We start from the raw sequence: 21,435 nt of genomic DNA on the forward strand, positions 1-21,435 counted from the left end.
GGGGAAAATGTTTAGAATTTATAGCATAGATCAGATTAGGTAGGCAAAAGTAACAAAGTTTTAAATTTGTATTAATAAGACAGAACGGACAGGGAAATAAACAAGAGTGGGAACTTTTTATATATTGGATCATTTATTTTTCGTTGTGTGAAATTGTGTTTTTATTATTTTGGGATGATTATATCACAACAGGATTTAGGAACTTTGTTTCTGTAATACAGCTTGTTTCTTTCACCATCTTGGTACACCAGCGGAAAACTTACAACACCAATTTGCCCAAAGATTGGACCTGTCACTGGTATAAAGGTTCCAAGTAAAATCTATATATGAATTAATATTTTATATACAGAATGTGCAATATCTGTAGGAGGTTTATAATCTAAAATCATTTTCATCTGAATCGGATGAATACCTTGCACTGATGCTTTTTTTAAAAACCTAGTTGAGAACTATAAATCACTTCCACAACTGCCATGTGCATGCATTATAAAGAACAATTCAAGTGGCTTTCAATTATATAATGCAAATTAGGTGAAGTTTAGTATCTCTGAGCTGTTGCTTTAGGTTCTCTCTAATATTCCTTTTGTTTTTTAAAGAAACGGAAGTTAAAAGAAGGAAATGAAAAGATGAAGAAAAGGAGAAAAGAAGATGGACATGAGAAAGAAAAGAAATCTCAAAAATCGAAACTTTCTAAACCGGCTGGGTAAGTCATGTGGAGTTTTAAGCATCTACTCCAGAGAAACAACATAGTACTAATGGTGATTCAGTATTGTTACTGGAAGTGCCAACCTTTTTAATTTGAGAGTTATTAGCCCTGAAATTCTGGTTGGAGGCTTCCCACGGGCAATTGCCTCCGACTGGAGAATTTTTCCGAAAGTACCTGGTGGTCCGGGAGGAGCCTGTGATTCCGGTGGAGAGGCCTTCTCTTCCCACGCTGCGAAGCATGCTCCCGTCCTTGAGGTTCCCACGCAGAAGATGCAGTCACGTGTGACTGCTCAACCAATCAGGTACAGTATTCTCAATTAATAGCAATGGGAACTCCGTATCTACGAGTTCTCATTGCTATTAATTGATAAAAAAACAAACACTAACACCAATTAAAAAAAATAAAAAACACACCTCACATAATTAAAATTAATTGAAATTAAAGTTAATAAATATCTTGGCGAAAAAAAACATTTCCGAGTTTTTACAATGTTTTTTTAATGATGTCTTAAAATAAATTTAATGTAATGGTCAGGGTGGGTATTTTTAATTTTACTTTTTATGTTTTAAGTGTTTTTTAAGACTCTTACGCCTGTAAACGTAGGCTATGCACCTGCTTTTATCAGGTGCAAGAGTTTTGAGGACATATGCTGGGCAATATATGGGTAAATACCGCAATCTTGCCCTTGCAAATGTCCTCGCACCCGAGATGCAGATGATCTGTCAAGCTGGAGCTTGACAGATCGGAAAAAAGCCGGTTTTAAGCGCATGCACAGTTTGCTGAAAACTGGCTTTTCTGATGCCTTCTCGAGTCCGTAGACACTCCGTATGGACCCGGGGAGGCCGGAATTTCTGGGCCACTGTGTTGTGGTTGTTTTCTGTCACCCTCCCAAACCTGGGGACAGAATGAAGGAAAGCAGGATTGACTCTGTTATAGTTTAAGCCCATAATTGTTCAAATATAAACACAAAAGATGACACAGTATACCCACCAATACACTTTTGTGCAGCTCTCCGAAGGTTGCTTGCCTTGTTTTACCCAGGGTTGGTGCATAGTGTGGGTAGAATTTCTTTTAAAAAGGACTTTTGCTCTCAAAAATAAACTTGCTTTTGGAACAGCACTTCTTGGAACAAGTATGTATTTTTTTTTAGAAATTAGAGTAGTGTTAGCATTATAAGCACTTTTAGCGTGTAATATACACCCACAAAATCAATTCTTTTTCCTGGCAAAGATTTTTCTTGCATCTTGTGGAGTCCTATATAATTGTTGGGCCAATTTTTCAGTGTAAAATAGTTTGTGTTATCGGACCATAAAAATTCTGCTATAGAATATTGTCCTGCTCCTTCTAAGTCACTCTCTGGGTGTGGCTTCTTGGCTGTTCTTAGAGTTAATATGGTTGCTGAGAAAGCTGTCGCTCAACCTTAATTAACCAGTAGTTTCCATGGGCTCAATTTTGGCCCAGCCCGCTTTTCGGCGCACTTACCGGAGATGCGGCGCTTTTCTCCATTCAGAAGTGCACCGAAAAATTTCCTTCCATCTTTGGCCGCTGTCCGGCCTCTTCCCTGTGGTCGCGTAGTGTGGCCAATCGAGTCGGGGGTGGAGCCAGCGTCCTGCGCCGAAAATAGTGCTGGGGTGTCTGCACACGCGCAGTGAAGTGTCCACGCATGCGCAGTAGCTCCCTGCCCCCATCCTCTCCGTGTGCTTGCTGCAGCTGCTGTGTGGGACCCGATGCCGGCCAAATATGAGTAGGGGTATGGAGTGGCAATTGCACGGACTGCTTAGTTCCATTGATCTATGTGAAACAGTGCTGCCTGAAGCATATGAGCCAGACTGTCAAATTGCTCGCTGAAGAGGTTGGCGGGTGGCAGTGTGTTTGATAACCTGTGAATGTATGGCGGAAGAGGGTAGAGGAGAAACATTGTGAAGTTTTAATAATTTGGTTGGAAAATGCTAATTTATGGACTTAAATTGGAAAATACATTGCTAATTGGGGAGCTGTGTGTGCATGAACACATGATGCACTCCGTTTAAGTAGCATGTTTCTTTAGCTACCCACAGTGAAAAGGCTTAACCCTACTTTGGTAAATGCATCGATTTGAAGCTTTAATCACTTTAATGTTAGAAATCACACCGGGAGGCCACTTGGCCAGGGCTAGGGGCGGGCGGGCAGGAGAACTGATAGTGCTCCTGCTTGCCGATGATTTCTATTAGTTCTCCTGCCCGCCCTGGCCGAGTGGCCTCCCGGTGCAATCGATCTCTTAGAAATCGCAGCGGGAGGCCACTCAACCAGGACTAGGGGCGGGCGGGCAGGAGAACTGATGAGCACTATCAGTTCTCCTGCCCGCCCCTAGCCCTGGCTGAGTGGCCTCCCGCACCAGCTGGCTCACTGCCATCCCGGGCTGAGTTTGAAGATGAAGGTGGGACTTACTTCAATTTTTTATTTCTTACTGAATTCTTATTACTTTTTGTTTACAAGATTTGGTGGTTTGTAAGGCTTGGTGGTTTAGGTGCAGGCAGGTCCTCTCCGCTTTCCTCCCCTATCCCAGGCTGAATGGCCTCCGATGTACCTACCTGCGCCGATTTCTTTAACTCTCCGCAAGGGTTTTCTGAAGTGGCCACATACGCTGGCCTAGGTAGATTTGGAGTAACTATTAGCTGGCCAAAGTTGCCTAAATGGGCAGAACTGGTGTAGGTGGCTGGTAACGCCTCCTTTTGAGAAAAAAAACTAAACTTAAAAAAAAATCGTGACTAATTCAGTTACACTGGTGCAAATTGATTGGAGAAAATGGGGATTTTTAAGTTACGCCAGAAAAACCAAGTTACTCCCAAAAAAAACTGAGCAACTCCTGGTCAAAATTGAACCCTATAAATGTATTTGAAATATAAATTGGACACATTAAGGTGGCACCTTGATCAGAAAACTGCTCCTTTCCTTGCCATTGCACCATCTCCAGTTCCAACTTAATGGTCACAATTCTAAACCACTCCGTGACATCAAAGCTGATACTAGAAAAAAAATAGTGAATTCAGTCTGTGATCTTAATCTGTAAAGTGTGACATTTGATTAGATACTATGTTCTGAGTACCCATCTAATATTTTGTACAGTTTTGAGTTTAAAAAAAAACACAAAAGCTTTAATTCCATCAGTGTAGGGTGTGTTTGAGCCAGGCCCCAGAGGTGAAAGGAGAGTGTTCAAGAAAACCCTCGTGTCACCCAGTACACCAAACGGTATCTTAAAAGAACTGAGTTCAGGGGAAATAGTGGCCACATTTTATATGAGTTAGAGTTTGAAATGTTCATGAAATCATGATATAAGCAAATACTGAATCTTATTTTTATACTTTAGGAATTGTTACTTCTCCAGATTTCAAGAGACGAGGCCCTGAAATTCCATAGGGATTTTCCCGATTTCCAGCCGTCACTTCAGCGGGAGACTGGCGGAACCTCCAGAGAAACATGTTATCTGATGTTTCTGCCAGTCTACCAATGTTGTGGCCGAGACTGAGGAACCCCCCCGCAGAATTTAAGTGGGAGGGTTCCTCAGTCTCCTGCCATAACATTGGTAGACTGGCAGAATGTTATGGCAGGAGACTGAGGAACCCCCCCCCCCCCCTTAAAATTTCAGGCTACTTGAATAAAAATATAAGTCTGTCTCACACAGGCTTCTATTACAAGTGTTGCAAATGTAGCCTTTCTATTGATTGTCCTAATGATGCACACTTCTTCTGTTTAAAAGCTTCAGGTAAAATTATGTTTGTATTGTATACATTTATGGACCCTTAACTGATGAGTATTTTAATTGATGAGAGTACTCCGATCCTCCTTTGATGAATTTGAGTTGAAACACTGATCTCGTTCTGGGCGTCCTTTATTTTTTCCCATCACTGATGTATGATGTTTTTGTAATCAGTAGGTTTATGCCACTGAATGTCCATAAAGAAGAAAAAAAGAAAAAGAAAAAATACATGGGGGCCTTAGGTGTGAGAGAGATGTTAAAAAAATTTGAGATGGAGAAAGAAGCCTTGAAGAAACGAGAGGACCAGAAGAGCTTGCCTATCCCGCAAACTGTGGTTGGCACCCCTCACGAAACAGACACCAGCTCTATAAACATGAATGTTTCGGACCCTCTGCTTTCACTTATTGGATCAGCTAATGACAGTGATCTTCTGCAAGTGGCCAGCACTGTAGACCTAGAAATAGATCTCGAACGTCTTCTGAATGACTCCTCTCCCCCAGGGAGCCCCCTTAACGATTTTGATGATGGCAGCGATCCTCTGCCTGTATTACAGTACTCAACAGTGGGGCAAATACCAAAGCAGATCCCCACATTGCCCGAAGGACTTCCAGCACTACTAGAAAAACGTATTAACGAACTGACACAGGTAAGACGCAGGAGAAACAATTAACCCAGGAAGATAAAGAAATCAAAATGGCATAAGATATTCTAATACAGAAAAGTGTCTGAGCTTTTGTCTTCAAAAGCGATATGGGTACGTACCGTGGACCCGCAGGGACACATACAATACTTAAATTAAAAAATTAAATGCCATTAATTCTGCCCCTCTCCAAGCTGCTGATACTAACAGATCTTGGTGATTCGATTAGGATTTATCCACCAATGAGGCAACAGCACAAACCTCCAGGCCCACAAAATTTATACAGGACAAACCAACTAGTAAGAAATAAGATTGAGTTGCTTAGGATTTGAGGGCTGGATTGACAGGGCTCAAAGGTCAAATGTGATGCACAGGCCAGCAGCTTTAATGGACTGTATTAAGGGTGCTATGCTGTATTCTTCCTGGAGGTTGGCCATCAGGTTTTACTCCCAAAGAGTAATACCGAATAAAACAATATAGATGTTTTTTTAAAAGACGGTTTAATATTTTTTCATATTCCATATAAGGCACATTCCCCCCCTCCCCCAAAAAATTAAAATATGAGCCTCTAGCCAGAAAACTGTGTTTCTCTACACATATTATCTGCTGAAGCAAGACTTTCACCTTTTGGTTATGGTGGGGAGACGGTGAATTGGTATCTGTTGAGGGCCTGGATCTGTGTTACAAGGTTGCACCAAATTGCAGGATGGGTGTAGAGCTCTCCACTCATACCTGTTGTTCATAAAGCATAGGAGACCAGTAAGAATGTGATGTGTTTTTATTATAAAGGTTACATGCAGAGTTCATTCCATATATATGAGGTAACAATCCAATGGAAGCTATTTTTTTGTGTGTCACTTGCAGCTACTGGGTGGGAAGAACTGTGTGATTGCTCTCACCATCAGCTCTAACTGTACCAACCATTGTCTACTCAAGTACCACTGAGTATTCTGTAGCTTTGATACCATAAGCCATTGTCATTTCCAACCTGCTTTTATCACTTTTGTAAAGTAATCAATCTTTTCATGTATAGCAACTTGCATTTATTTAGCACCTTTTAACATAAAGAATATTTTATAACACTTTACAAATAGGAATAGGGAAAGCTAAACACAAGTAAAGCATACCCATCAAATGTGTCTAAATATCATCTGGAATCAGTTGTAGCATTTGAATGAGATTAGCTATATTTGCCATTCTTTTGTATGGACTAAATGCGTAAGCCTTAAGGGCGAATGTAACAACTCTATGGTTTCACACCATTATTGGCAAATAATTATTCACATGTCAAAGTAGGCGCACAAGGGTGGTAAACGACATGGGAAACTCGTATAACACATCTGTGTATTGTTAAAGGCATCAGGGTATTCATTCATTTCAGAATCTGATCATAGAACTTTAGTTCCTTTTTTATGTCCCTATGATTGTTTAGGCACTAAATGTGTAAAATGATCCCATGATTGATCTCTCTAGAGACTGAACATGTCTGTACTGCTACTGCTGAGAAGGGCACTTTCATGTGATGCCCTTACCCAGTGGTTAAAGCGGAATTTATTTGAAAGGCTACACTCGCATTCCTTTTTCCCCTTCCTCTCCATCCTGTATAATCTTTGATGCCACCCTATAACTTTTTGACCCCCACCTGCAGGACTATATACCTCATTCAATCTGTATTCATCATTTTCAAAAGACCTCATGAGCATGTGGTCCAATCTTTAAGGTACAATTCTTGTGTTAGTAATGCTTCATTAGTGCTCAATATGTGAATCTACATTGATGCATTGCGTGGAATAGGTCTGTTTACGCTAATGGTTCTCAACAAGGCAATTGTGTCATTGAAAGGAGTCATTTTGTGGCATGTACAATGTTGTATATTGATATAGTGGCTAGAAGAAAATGAAAGTGGTGAGTAGAATGGGGCACATGTTACAGAACATCTGGGTATAATTTCTAATGAACCGACTCCAAATCATTTCAATATGACGTCTATCCCACACTCAAGTTTTACTTTTATGCCAGGATCAACTTAAAGGACAAATTTACTGTGGTAAGTTGGAGTCTGGGCTTGGGCTAATATAGTTTTACCAAAGTTAATGAGGCTGGAGACACCAAGATTATTCTTGATGATTCCTCTTGTGTAGTCGATACTGAAACCATTACATAACAGCGAGTGCTCTTCGGATTCCAAAGATAATGTACTAGTATCATAAATGAACTGAAGCACCATGGTCGTGCAAGCCAAACAACTAAACTAACACTCAGGGCCCAAGTTTCCACATGATAAAAAACGGGCGCCCCTCCGAGCTGGGCGCCCGTTTTTCGCGCCTAAAACGGCGCCTAAAAAAAACCTCCCGATTCTGGAGCGTTCTGCAGCTCCATGTCTGCCTGGCGTGGCGCCCAGGGGGTCGGAGCCTACACTCGCGCTGATTTTGTAAGTGGGAGGGGGCGGGTACTATTTAAATTAGTTTTTTTCCTGCCGGCAACGCTGCGCGTGCGCATTGGAGTGTTCGCGCACGCGCAGTGTGAAAAAAACATTGGCACTCAGCCATTTTTGTAGTTCTTTGTAGCTGTTTAATTTTTGAACATTTTTTAATAAAAGCACATTGCCATCAGCACATCAGCACTTGCAGCCTTCTCACTGTCTCCTTCCCCCCTCCCCCACGGGAACGAAATGGCTGTTCCCTTCCCTCCCCTCCACGGGAACAAAACGGCTGTTTAATTCCCCCCCCCCCCCCGCGGGAACGAACGCCTGCAGCATTCTCCGTGCCTGATGCACTTTCACACAGGTAGGAAGATGGTTTATTTAATCTTTTCTTTGCTTATAAATGTTTATTCAGGTTGGATTTATTTATAATATTTGTAGAAGTATAAATAAGGATTTATTGTAGAATTTAATGAGTTCCCTTCCCCCCTCCCCCCCCCCCCACCTCGTTCTGGACGCCTAATTTGTAACCTGGGCCTGATTTTTTAATGTGTAGAACAGGTTTTTTCAGTTCGACAAAAATCTTTACTTGCTCCATTCTAACTTAGTTTGGAGTATGTTTTCACTGTGGAAACTTTGAAATCAGGCGTCAGTGGCCGGACACGCCCCCTTTTGAAGAAAAAATTCTGTTCCAAAGTAGAACTGTTCTACCTGACTAGAACTGCAGAAAAAAAAATGTGGAGAATTGCGATTTCTAAGATAGTCCGTTCTCCACCAGTTGCTCCTAAAAAATCAGGCGCAAATCATGTGGAAACTTGGGCCCTCAGTAACTCATCAGTGGTGTTCCCTTCCCACCCCCTACCTACCAACAATTATTTGACCTTGCCTTGCTCTCTATCCTTTCTCCTCCACCTCCCTCCTTCCCTTCCTTCTAATCTCCATCTATTTGTCCCTCCACTTTGGCCCAGTTACCCCTTCACACTCTTGAAATGAATACTGCCCTCCATATCCCCTCACTGGTTCCATTATCCTCCACTTTCTAACTCTGTTTGACCATAACAATTAACTTATTTTGTCAAGACATAATTGATCAACATTTTCTTTTACAAATGTATTTTGTAATCAAACAATGACCCAATAAACACTAAAATGCTGATAATGCAGGAAAAGGACCGGTGGGGTGGGGTGGCAGGGAAGGAAAGGAAAGAAAATAGAAAAAAGTTTCAGAACAAAGAAGACCCAGAATTCTGAGAATGAACTTCTTAAACAGGTGCTTTTTTTTTCTCGGAGAAAGCAAGCTTGGGGAATGGTGACTAAACTGCAGAGCGATGAGGTAAAATGTGCACTATGGGCGGGAAACCAAAGTCAAGATACAGCATCTGAGACCATGTTTGTATTCAGAGTGCCTAAAGTGGAAGGACATGTCACTTAAAGTTTGTAGAGAGTTGTAGTTGTCACTGAAAAACTGTCTGGCAAATGCTTTGCTTTGATTTATTTATCTGAGCAAAATAGCTTTGCATTGGAGTGAAAGAATTCCTTTATTTATGTGTGACGAGTTTATGGCCGGTAAATTGAAATGGGCAATGTCAGGAATCCAGTGGATTAACATTTTTAGCTGGTTCACTGATGAATCCAACTGTGCAGGAATGCTTGAGGTGTGCTTTCATGACTTTGCTCATTGATATTTTCTGAATTTATAAAACATTGATTGGCTCTAAAGTTTAAATAATTAATCCAGAGTGTGTTAGGAAAGTGGATGAGCTGAGTGACTCTTAAAAATTTACATTCGTAACAAGACGTGAACTCTTATTAGTATTGATCTTTATAGATATATTTTTCAAACTTGGTTGATATCTTTTTAAGATTATTTTTAAAAGCGAAGTGGCCAGAAGGCTACTGAATTGAACTGTTTTTTTTCTTCTGTAGTACTTGGTTGCCATTCAGTTTTGTATATGAAAAACTGGTGCTGAAGATCATCAGAAACTGCAGCTCTTTAATCCAGTTAAAATAGGCTTTAGAAGGGACCTGAAGTTACGAAAAAAAGCTGATGATATTCTTGTCTTGTAGGCTGCCAAAGCCTCAGAAGGAGAGGGGAAGCAGAAATTCTTCACACAAGATGTCAATAATATTCTGCTAAAGTAAGTATGATACAATCTCTCTTTTTGTAAAGCAATGAACATTTGCTGTATTTTAAAAATATGAGGCTCTATTCTCTAGAAAAGAAAAGGGCTGAGGGGATAACCTAACAAAGGTCTTTAAAATTATGAAGGGGTTTGATAGGGCAGATGTAGAAAAGATGTTTCCAATTGTGGGGAGTCCAAACTAGGAGACATAAATATAAGATAGTCACTAATAAATCCAGTAAAGAATTCAGGAGAAACTTCATTATGGAGTAGTTGATGTGAATAGCACAGATGTATTTAAGGGGAAGCTAGATAAATGAGGGCAAAAGGAATAGAAGGATATGCTAATAGGATTCACAAAGTAGAGTGGGAGGAGGCTTATGTGTAGTATAAGCACCGGCTTGGACCAGTTGGGCTGAATGGCCTGTTTCTGTGCTGTAAATTCTATGTAATTAAGTTTCCCATCTGTAGAAATGAAGCAAAAAAATTATTGTGCAAATTGAATTTAGTTGGGCAAAAAAGCTAAACAGAATGGACAATTTGAAGATTTGAATTATTTAGAAGTATTGAGCCTCATGAGAGTTCTGAACTAATCATTGTAAAAGTTTAGAAATTAGCATTTTGTAAAAAGAAAACACGGTTTTAACTTTAAATAATAAACGGCAAGTGTTTATATTGTGCCCAGTTTAGAAGATCTGTTTGTCATATATTGAGTTGGAATATGTGTATGGTGAGACCAGTCAGAATGACTACTGAATAAAGGATGACATGTCAAAATATCTTTAAGTACTCAAAGTTTCCAACCAAACAGTTAGACTCTTTTTTACTGTTTGATTAGATGCACAAACCAAAACTAGCCAATAATTTTATATCTCTACTACCAGGCTAAGTTATTTAGATGTATACAATTTATTTTCAAAAAAAAAATTTCAAAATAGCCCTACTTATTATACCATGAGATAAATGTTGTGAATTAGCACAGAGCTGCGTGCACCAGGAGTGCATATCAGGAATAGGTGTGAAGGTCAGCGTGCTCCGTACGATTTTCTGTCAATTCACATAATGTAGAGTATAATGTAGGGAAATGTGAGGTTATTCATTTTGGTAGGAAGAATAGAAAAATTGAATATGTTTTAAATGGTGAGAAACTTTTAAATGTTGTTGTTCAGAGATTTGTGTGTGCTTGTGCAAGAAACAGAGAAAGCTAGCATGCAGGTACAGCAAGCAATAAGGAAGGCAAATGGCATGTTGTCCTTTGTTGCAAGGGGGTTGGAGTATAAGAGTAAGGAAGTCTTGCTACAATTGTACAGGGCCTTGGTGAGACCACCCCTGGAATACTGTGCATAGTTTTGGTCTCCTTATCTAAGGAAGGATATACTTGCCTTGGAGGAAGTACAACGGAGGTTCATTAGATTGATTCCTGGGATGAGAGGGCTGTCTTATGATGAGAGATTGTGTAGAATGGACCTGTACTCTCTGGAGTTTAGAAGAATGAGAGGTGATCTCATTGAAACATACAAAATTCTGAAGGGAATTGACAGGGTACATGCTGAGAGGTTGTTTTCCCTGGCTGGTGTATCTAGAACTAGGGGGCACAGTATCAGGATAAGGGATAGGCCATTTAGGATAGAGATGAGGAATTTCGTCACTGAGGGCTGTGAATTTTTGGAATTCTCTGCCCCAGAGGGCTGTGGATGCTGAGTGGTTCGATGAGCCAGGTGGCCTACTCTTGTTCCTATTTCTTATGCTCTTATCTCTTGATTCCCCTAGAACAAAAATCAATCTATCTCAGCCTTGAATATATTCAATGACCCAGCCTCCACAGCTCTCTGGAGCAGAAAATTCCATAGATTTACAACCCTCAGAGAGATGAAATTCCTCCTCATCTCAGTTTTAAATGGGCGGCCCCTTATTCTGAGACTATGTCCCCTAGTTTTAGTTTCCCCTATGTGGAAATATCCTCTCTGCATACACATTGTCGAGCCCCCTCATTATCTTTTATGTTTTGATAAGATCACCTCTCATTCTTCTGAACTCTAATGTGTATAGGCCCAACCTACTCAACCTATCACCATACGTCAACCCCCTCATCTCCAGAAGCAACCTAGTGAACCTTCTCTGAAAAGCCTCCAATGCAAGTATATCCTTCCTTGAATACAGAGACCAAAACTGTACGCAGTACTCCAGGTGTGGACAATACCCTGAACAGTTGTAGCAGGACTTCTCTGCTTTTATACTCTATCCCTCTTGCAATAAAGGCTAACATTCCATTTTTCTTCCTGATTACTTGCTGTACCTGCATATTCACTTTTTGGGTTTCATGCACAAGGACCCCCAGGTCCCTCTGTACTGAAGCACTTTGTAATTTTTCTCCATTTAAAAAAATAATTTGCTTTTCTATTTTTTCTGCCAAAGTGGATAACCTTACATTTTCCCACATTATACTCGATCTGCCACATTTTTGCCCACTCACTTAGCCTGTCTATATCCCTTTGCAGATTTTCTGTGTCCTCCTCACAATTTGCTTTCCACCCATCTTTGTATCACCAGCAAACTTGGCTACATTACACTCTGTCCCTTCATCCAAGTCATTAATATAGATTGTAAATAGTTGAGGACCCAACACCGATCCCTGCGGCACCCCACTAGTCACTGTTTGCCAACCGGAAAATGACCCATATATCCTGACTCTCTGTTTTCTATTAGTTAGCCAATCCTCTATCCATGCTAATATATTACCCCCAACCCCATGAACTTTTGTCTTGTGCAGTAACTTTTTATGTGGCACCTTATCGAATGCCTTCCAGAAATCCAAATACACCACATCCACTGGTTTCCTCTTATCCATCCTGCTCATTACATCTTCAAAGAACTCAAGCAAATTTGTCAAACATGATTTCTCTTTCATTAAAACCATGTTGACTCTGTTTGATTGAATTATGCTTTTCAAAATGTCCCGCTACTGCTTCCTTAATAATGGACTCCAGCATTTTCTCAACGACAGATGTTAGGCTAACTAGTCTATAGTTTCCTGCTTTCTGTCTGCCTCCTCTTTTAAATAGGGGCATTACATTTTCAGTTTTGCAATCCGCTGGGACCGCCCCAGAATGAATCCAAGGAATTTTGGTAGATTACAGCCAATGCTTCCACTATCTCTGCAGCCATTACTTTTAAGACCCGAGGATGTAAGCCATCAGGTCCAGGGGACGTGTCCACCTTTAGTCCCATTATTTTACGAGTACTGGTTTATTAGTGATTGTATTAAGTTCCTCCCTCCCTATAGCCCCTTGATTATCCATTATTGGGATGTTTTTAGTGTCTTCAACCATGAAGATCGATACAAAATATTTGTTCAAAATCTCTGCCATTTCCCTGTTCTCCATTATTAATTCTCCAGTCTCATCCTCTCAGGAACCAACATTTACTTTAGCCACTCTTTTTTTCTTTTTATGTACCTGTAGAAACTTTTGCTATCTGTTTTTATATTTTATGCTAGTTTACTTTCATAATCTATCTTCCCTTTTTCAGTCGTTCTTTGCTGGCTTTTAAAAGTTTCCCAATCCTCTGGCCTCCCACTAGTCTTGGCCACATTGCATGCCCTTGTTTTCAATTTGATACCATCCCTTATTTCCTTAGTTAGCCACAGTTAGTTATCCCTTCTCTTACAGTCTTTCCTTCTCATTGGGGTATATCTTTGTTGCGCGTTATGAAATATCTCCTTAAATGTCTGCCACTGCTCATCAACTGTCCCATACTTTAATCTATTTTCCCAGTTCACTTTAGCCAATTCTGCCCTCATACCTTTGTAGTCTCCTTTATTTAAGCTTAGGATCCTGGTTTGAGAGCCAACTTTCTCGCCCTCCAACTGAATTTGAAATTCAACTATGTTATGGTCACTCATTCCTAAAGGATCCTCTACATTTATTAATCCTGTCTCATTACACAGATATGGAAATCAGGCAGGAAAATGGAGTTGAGGTCGATAATCAGCCATGATCTTATTGAATGGCGGCGCAGGCTTGAGGGGCTGTATGGTCTACTGCTGCTCCTATTTCTTATGTTCTTATGTTCTAATTCATTTTAGTGGTTGGGGAGTTGTGCAGGGCCAGCTACTCTCTCCACCTGAATTCTCGATTCCCACTGTCATCATGTGAAGCTCTGTGCCAGGAGTGCTAATTTGTACAATTTACCTTTGTGTTTCTGCTGTCATGCCGTATTCCTTATGCTACTTAAAGAAATGGTGTCAACAAAGCACAATAATGTGTCATCCATATTATTACTTCACGGGTTTCATGATATAAATAACAAGATTGATGGGATGGCAAAATTAGTTTCTTGTCATCTGAGTACTTAGTGGAGAGAAATAATAGTTTGAAATCCAGAAATAAGCAGCTAAGTTTTCACAGTCTCTATCTTGGTGCTGTTTGAACTACCGTGCTTAAAATTAAATAATCTCAGAATGGTTATATGTAGTGTGGTAGCATAAATGGGAGGTTTTATTACAGAAGGAATTTGGGTGTATTGGGTTTCAATCATGAGATGCTGCATCTGGAAGACTTTCACTGTGCACTCTGAATCTATTTGTGATGTGTTTGTGCTTTCAGTATTGAGCTACAATCCCGTGAATTGAATAGTCAGGCCCGCTCTGGGGTTTATGCACACCTGGCATCCTTCTTACCATGCAGTAAGGACACACTGGTCAAAAGGGCAAAGAAACTGCACATGAATGAGCAGGTAACTGACAGGAGTTAGTGTTCAAGATATATATTTGTGCAACTATAACTGGTTTTTCTAACCTCAAGAAATTGTGTTTATAGAAAGGTTGTTGCTGCATATTTTTAGAAGCTGTGACAGTCTAAAGATGTATAATTACAACCAAGTTCACTATATAACCATGTCTAAGAACTATATTTTCTTATATACAAGAATTTTCTATTACTAGTTTTAGTTAAATTGGCTGTAAATTTGATTGTACAATTTACTATTATACTAGTTCAAGGGTGTTGTTTCCAAGAGTCAATCTGTTTGTTTTGCTGAAAAACTAATTTGCATATGGAGTATTTTATTTTTAAGACTAAAGCTTAGAAGGATTTATATTTCATCTAACATTTCAATTCTTTATGAATTAAGTGTCTTTTTCATTGAGGTTCAGAAGCGGATCTTTAAATTTTGAAAAATGTACTAATGCTCGGTAATTTAATAATGTTTTGATTAAAACATTTGCTAGTTCTATATTTAAAGCAATGAGCAAAAGTTGTACAGTTAGCATACGACCATGCATTTCATCTTTCCCCAACATAGCACAGGGTACAGTCTTCACCAGCATATGCCATGCAACATGATTTCTTGCCAATCCTGGATGCATATTCCTGTGTCTTCATTATTTCATAATCACGTGTAAGGATGGCACAGTTTACTGCCATAATTATCAGGGCAAGACTAGTTTGTAATCTAATAAATGCTACTGCTGTGCTCCTTAGTTATCAAATTAACCATCTCCGAAGACTTGCTGGGAAACTTGCATTCAAGTTAATTGTGCAATGGAAGGTTGATTGTTTGTGCCTTATATAAGCTCATCATCAAGGCTGACACTCCAGTGCTACATTGTATGAAGGACGTGACTGCTGCCAACGAAATAAAGTAGTTGCATGTGTGCAGTTCCAGTGGTTTTCTTTGGTACTTCATACAGATTTGTGAGAGAGAAAGGAGGGGAGGGGTGGGGAAAAGAGATCACTGCTGCCGAACTGAAGAAAATAAAAATTCAAAGTTGAATTGGTTAACGTTAACATTTAGGCACAGAATGCTTCTGACCAGTTTCCAGTTCATTGGCAGCAGTCACTTTGTTGTATGAAAGATTAAAGCAAAGCCTGGACTATTAATTTGGTGGTTCATGTGGGTGTTAAAGATCCTCTTGAAGAGTAGAATTCTCCTAGTATTCTGACTTTTATAATGTTCTCTCTACCAATACTGCCTTTTTTTAAAAAAGGATTGACGGGTCAATTATCTCAATGCTGTTGGTGGGATGCTGTTGGTACAGAATTGCTAGTATGTTTCCCTACATTCCCTACATTTCACAGAATAATTTATTGATTGAAGCACTTTGATGTGATATGCAGTAGCGGGGCATTTGGAAAAGCATGACTCAATCAAGCAGAATCAGCATGGTTTTATGAAAGGGAAATCATGTTTGACAAATTTGCCGGAGTTCTTTGAGGATGTTTACTAGCAGGTTGGATAAGGGGAAACCAGTGAATGTGGTGTATTTGGATTTCCAGAAGGCATTCAATAAGGTGCCACATCAGAGGTTACTGCACAAAATAAAAGCTCATGGGATTGGGGGTAATATATTAGCATGGATAGAGGATTGGCTAATTAACAGAAAACGGAGTCGGGATAAATAGGTCATTTTCCAGTTGGCAAACAGTGACTAGTGGGGTGCCGCAGGGATCGGTGTTGGGTCCTCAACTATTTACAATCTATATTAATGACTTGGATGAAGGGACCGAGTGTAATGTAGCCAAGTTTGCTGATGATACAAAGATAGGTGGGAAAGCAAATTGTGGGGAGGACACAAAAAGTCTGCAAATGGATATGGACAGGCTAAGTGAGTGGGCAAAAATGTGGCAGATAGAGTATAATGTGGGAAAATGTGAGGTTATCCACTTTGGCAGAAATAATAGAAAAGCAAATTATAGCTTAAATGGAGAAAAATTGCAAAGTGCTACACTACAAAGAGACCTGGGGGTCCTTGTGCATGAAACACTGAGTATGGACGTACAGCAAGTAATCAGAAAGGCAAATGGAATGTTGGCCTTTATTGCAAGCGGGATAGAGTATAAAAGCAGAGAAGTCCTGCTACAACTTTACAGGGTATTGGTGAGGACACACCTGGAGTACTGCGTACAGTTTTGGTCTCCGTATTTAAGGAACGATATACTTGCATTACAGGCTGTTCAGAGAAGGGTTCACTACGTTGATTCCGGAGATGAGGGGGTTGACTTATGAAGATAGGTTGGGCCTATATACATTGACGTTCAGAAGAATGAGAGGCGATCTTATCGAAAGATATAAGATAATGAGGGGGCTCGACAAGGTGGATGCAGAGAGGCTATTTCCATTCATAGGGGACATAGTCTTAGAATAAGGGGCCACCCATTTAAAACTGAGATGAGGAGAAATTTCTTGAGGGTTGTAAATCTATGGAATTCTCTGCCTCAGAGAGCTGTGGAGGCTGGGTCATTGAATATATTTAAGGTGGAGATAGACAGATTTTTGAGCGATAAGGAAGTAAAAGTTATGGGGAGTTGGTAGAGAAGTGGAGTTGAGTCCATGATCATATCAGCCATGATCTTATTGAATGGCGGAGCAGGCTCGAGGGGCCGAATGGCCTACTCCTGCTCCTATTTCTTATGTTCTTATATAAATATAACATAGATTTTATGGTAAACTATTTCAACACTATAGCTTTGTTACTGGTATTTTACATCAGCATCATTATTTGTGGAATAAAGATTAGAGGTACACAAACTATCCTGGGGAGAGTGGAAGCGGAGCCCCTTTGGGTTAGTATTGGCTTCATGATGACCGACCAGGGTGGAAGATTCAAACCAAGTCAACTCTCGTGACAAATTCAATACTTGGATATCTGAGCCAGGCTTCACTTTAGCAATTCAGGGCACTGTTGATGATACTGCCAGGCTGGCTCATTAACTGGTTGCTGGGTCTGGGATTCTTCCAACTCTGCTTCACATAATACTGCAAGCTAGTGCAATAATGGATAGGACAATCCTGGCTAAGCAAACATCAAGAAATTTACCAGTGTGCTGTGCAATAGCCTCTATGGTTTTAGCTGGCTAAACTCCAGAGATGTCGTTGCACACATTTGGTGCTTAATCCTTTGATGTTGCCAACCTTGCACCTAAGCTGTCTGGGCTTCGTTATGTGGAGTGTGCTGCTACAGGGAGAGAGAGTGCACTCTATGGCCCCAAGTTTCCACATGATTTGCTCCTGATTTTTAGGAGCAACTGGTGTAGAACGGAGTATCTTAGAAATCGGAATTCTCGTCATTTAGTTTGCTCCAGTTCTAGTCAGTTAGAACAGTTTCACTTTGGAACAGAATTTTTTTTTCAAAAGGGGGCGTGTCCGGCCACTTACGCCTGATTTCAAAGTTTCGTGAGTGAAAACTTACTCCAAACTAACTTAGAATGGAGTAAGTGAAGATTTTTGTACGCTCGAAAAAACCTTGTCTACACTTTAGAAAATCAGGCGTAGGTTACAAATCAGGCGTAGGGAATGGTGGGGGGGGTGTTTAAAGGGAAGTTTACAAACATTAAACACTTCAGTTTTACAAATAAAGAGCCATCATCAATAATAAATGATAAATACATCAATAAATCAACCAATAAATCAATCAAAAAAAATTAATAAGAAATCATTTTTTTAAATCAATAAATAAAACATTTTCTACTTACCTACTGCAGCACCGGGAGCCCTCCAACAGCGTGCTGGGATGCCCCCCTCAGTGTGTCTCTGTCAGTGTCTCTATCTCTCTGTCTGTCTGTGTGTCTCTCATTCTCTGTCTGTCAGTGTCTGTGTTTCTGACAGCGAGGGGAGGGGGAGGAGGGGGGGCAGAGGGAGGGAAGGGGGAAGGGGGAGGGGGGGGGAAGGGGAGGAGATTGGGGAGAAAGGAGATTGGGGGGGTGGGGGAAGGAGATTGGGGGGGGGGGGAGGAGATTGGGAGGGGGGGGGGAAGGAGAAGGGGGAGGGAGGCTGAACGGGCCGGGCCCGAGACTTCGGGCAGGGCCCGTCCCCAGCACCAGATTTACAGGTAGGTGGCGTTGGGACGGGTCGGGGGGGTGGTGGGAGGGAGGTCAGTTCGGTTCGGGTCGGGGGGAGGGAGGGAGAGGGAGGTCAGGTCGGGGGGAGGGAGGTCAGGTCGGATCCAGTCCGGAGGTGGGGGCGGGGGGGGAGCGGGGGTCGGAACCAGTCCGGGGGGAGCGGGGGCCGGAACCGGTCCGGGGGGAGCGGGTGTCGGGTCCGGTCCGGGGGCGGGGGGGAGCGGGTGTCTGGTCCGGTCCGGGGGCGGGAAGCGGGGAAGCGGGTGTCGGGTCCGGTCGGAGGCGGGAAGCGGGAGTCGGGTCGGGAGGAAGCAGGAGCTGGCCGTGGGAGGAGCCTTATTCACGCAGCCCCAGTGAGGCCATTCGGCCAGGGCTAGGGGCTGCGTGCTTCGGGCCCCTCCCACACAGTTTCGGGCGCTTGGAGCTACTGCACTTGCGTGCCCACTGTATCGCGCATGTGCAGAGGTCCCGGCACTGTTTTCAGCGCAGGGACCTGGCTCCGCCCCCTACAGCTCTTGCTGCGCTGCGCCGCGCCGAGGGCCAGAGGACCTGCAGGGAGGTGGAGAATACGGAGGGTTTTTTTAGGCGCACTTTGTGGCGCGAAAAACGGGCGTCCAGGTCGGGACTGCGCCGTTCTAGGCGCGGCTCGAAACTTGGGCCCTATATTGGGAAAACATATTTAAATTTACAACTGACTGATCAACAGTAACTGTAAACTAGAAACACAAACACAGCTTTTGTAGCTATAAGTTACTACTATTCTGAGAATAAATATATGGTATGAATGTTCTGCGAGGGGAAATGACAGAAATTAGAGGGGGAGGGGAGATCTTGGATTTTTTTTTAAGCACAGCATAAAATTGTATATTTTTGGCTAAAGATTGTAAGATAGTGTCCCGGAAGTTGCTCTCAGCAACGATGGAACGGCGCTCAGCCTTAACCTCGCTGACAGCTGCCCACGGACTTTTCTCGGACTTGTCAGCGAAAATTTCCCCTAATCCGGCACCTGTTCTAGCACTGCACCCTCTATAGGGGATCTACGGCATCTGTGAACAGGACAAGCAATACCGAAGCTCTTCAATCAGATTGAAGCATCTTCATTGAGATACATGGAGACCAAAGCAGGAAATATAAATTAGATTTAAATAATGTATGGAAAGCAAAATAAAGATAGGAAAATACAAATGGGATTAAGACAGAAAATGTTTAAAAAATATATATACTTTAATTTCTTTTCAAAAATCCCATCACTAATTTTTTTCTGAGGGAATGGTACTCCACAATTTTAAAATTAATCTTTCAGGGCCAGAGAGGTTGTTCAGCAGTAATTATCATTTTATTGCGCCATTAAAAACTCACTCGTGAATGCACCAGACCTAACATTTTCCGACGTTTTTAACATGGAACAATTGGACAAGCACAGCAAGTTCACGGCGTTGCAGTCATTTCAAAACAGTCTATCAGTGAGGACTGCAACAGTGCACCCTGTGGGGGAGCAGGGTATCTCTGATGGCAACTTCTAGATTTCTGCGTTTAACTGCACATGCGCATACTCCAGAAGTTGCTGCCGGATTCCATTATAACGGTGAACACTGATAGCCTCATCATTATTCTCATTGCATATTCCGGGCCAACAATTTGCTTCCTTGTCAAAATGTAATTATCCGAATTAAATTTTTTCAAAAATCGTTAATTGCAGGTTACACATTTTACCACAATTTAGGTGAGCCCCAATGTCGTATTGTGAAACATTTAGATCTTTCATGTTGAATCTTGGCTTTAACTTAAAATGCAGTATTCAAGTTGCTGCCCAGTTTATGTGCAGGAGCAAGCAACTGATGCACCACCTTTTACAGCATGATTCAGTTTTATTTTTATAGAACCAATTGACACAATTTGCATATCAAGCATTTGTTTTTCAAAATGCATAGTACTAATTATTTGATTACCTTTTAGTAGTGAGCAACATTTAACTGTTTATTTGGCCATTGTTAAAGATTAAAGATACAGCTATGGATTGTGTAAACACAAGACTGTCCAGGTTTACCTATGTATGTATGGTAAACTACCATGAGCCAAGTAACTGCTAATTGCATACTATTGGGAGAGTGGTCAGCATGATGGTAGTGGAACTTTTGTTCTGTCTCAGCGAAAGTTCAGTGTTTTACATTGCAGAACAGATAAGGCTTTAAATTAATCCATCAAGATTCTTGATACCACTGAAGGATCAAATCATGGGTCAGCAATAATCAGTCATATATTGGAGATATTTATTGTATCAATCAGCTGTGGATGACCACATTCTGTTTATAATTTTTGTAGTAAGGTTTGAATGAAAATATTTTTTTAATAGGAATATATTAATAGACAGTTTTTTTATATGTATGTAATCAAATCAGTTTGCAATACTTTATCAGCGATATTATTTTATTTCCAGTCAGATTTCTCTGTAAAAGTAAAAGATGTAACAAATTACATCAACACAATGGTCTCTTTTATACATTTTTTAAAATGCTAATCTCTTCTCACCCAAGGGTAATCCTGATGCAAAGTGCTTTTCGTACCTTTTGGAAAGCTACCAGTGAGCTAAATCTTATTTTGCTGTTTCAGTTCTTCTCCTAGCTATAACTTTCACTTTTGGCTATCTCAATACCACATCGCTATACACGACAATACATAAGTCACATCTGTTTTTTCAGCAGTATACATGTGAAAATTATGGATGCTTCAGAGCAGGTAGTATTATAAGACTGTATTATTCTTTGACCTTTAGACAACACCATATATATCCATCAGCGAAAAGCTCCATATCCTAAGATTAAATTACAGCCTGCCACTCACTCTCGACTTTGTTTTATAGTTGTTATGCTGTATCCTCATTGCAATGGAACCATTGCTAATCATAATTCGAATTAGAGCTAAAAGGCTGTTGATTGAAGCCTACGTGAAACTACTTTCATGTTGTATTGAG

The 21,435-nt window shown here is 41.0% G+C and overlaps 1 protein-coding gene across 3 annotated transcripts in view; it reads left to right on the forward strand.

Moving 5' to 3' along the window:
* LOC139281088 (ubinuclein-1-like) overlaps positions 1-21,435 on the forward strand; it is a 99,565-nt gene that overhangs the window by 17,632 nt on the left and 60,498 nt on the right. For 2 of the 3 annotated variants that reach the window (XM_070901023.1, XM_070901021.1), the window contains exons 5-8: positions 597-703; positions 4,617-5,088; positions 9,572-9,642; positions 14,232-14,361. In XM_070901023.1, coding sequence (XP_070757124.1) covers positions 597-703; positions 4,617-5,088; positions 9,572-9,642; positions 14,232-14,361 — 780 coding nt within the window. The remainder of the gene's footprint in view (positions 1-596; positions 704-4,616; positions 5,089-9,571; positions 9,643-14,231; positions 14,362-21,435) is intronic. The other variant, XM_070901022.1, reaches the window with a different exon arrangement.

This window comes from Pristiophorus japonicus, chromosome 15 (genome assembly GCF_044704955.1).
Source record: "Pristiophorus japonicus isolate sPriJap1 chromosome 15, sPriJap1.hap1, whole genome shotgun sequence".
Taxonomy (NCBI): Eukaryota; Metazoa; Chordata; class Chondrichthyes; family Pristiophoridae; genus Pristiophorus; species Pristiophorus japonicus.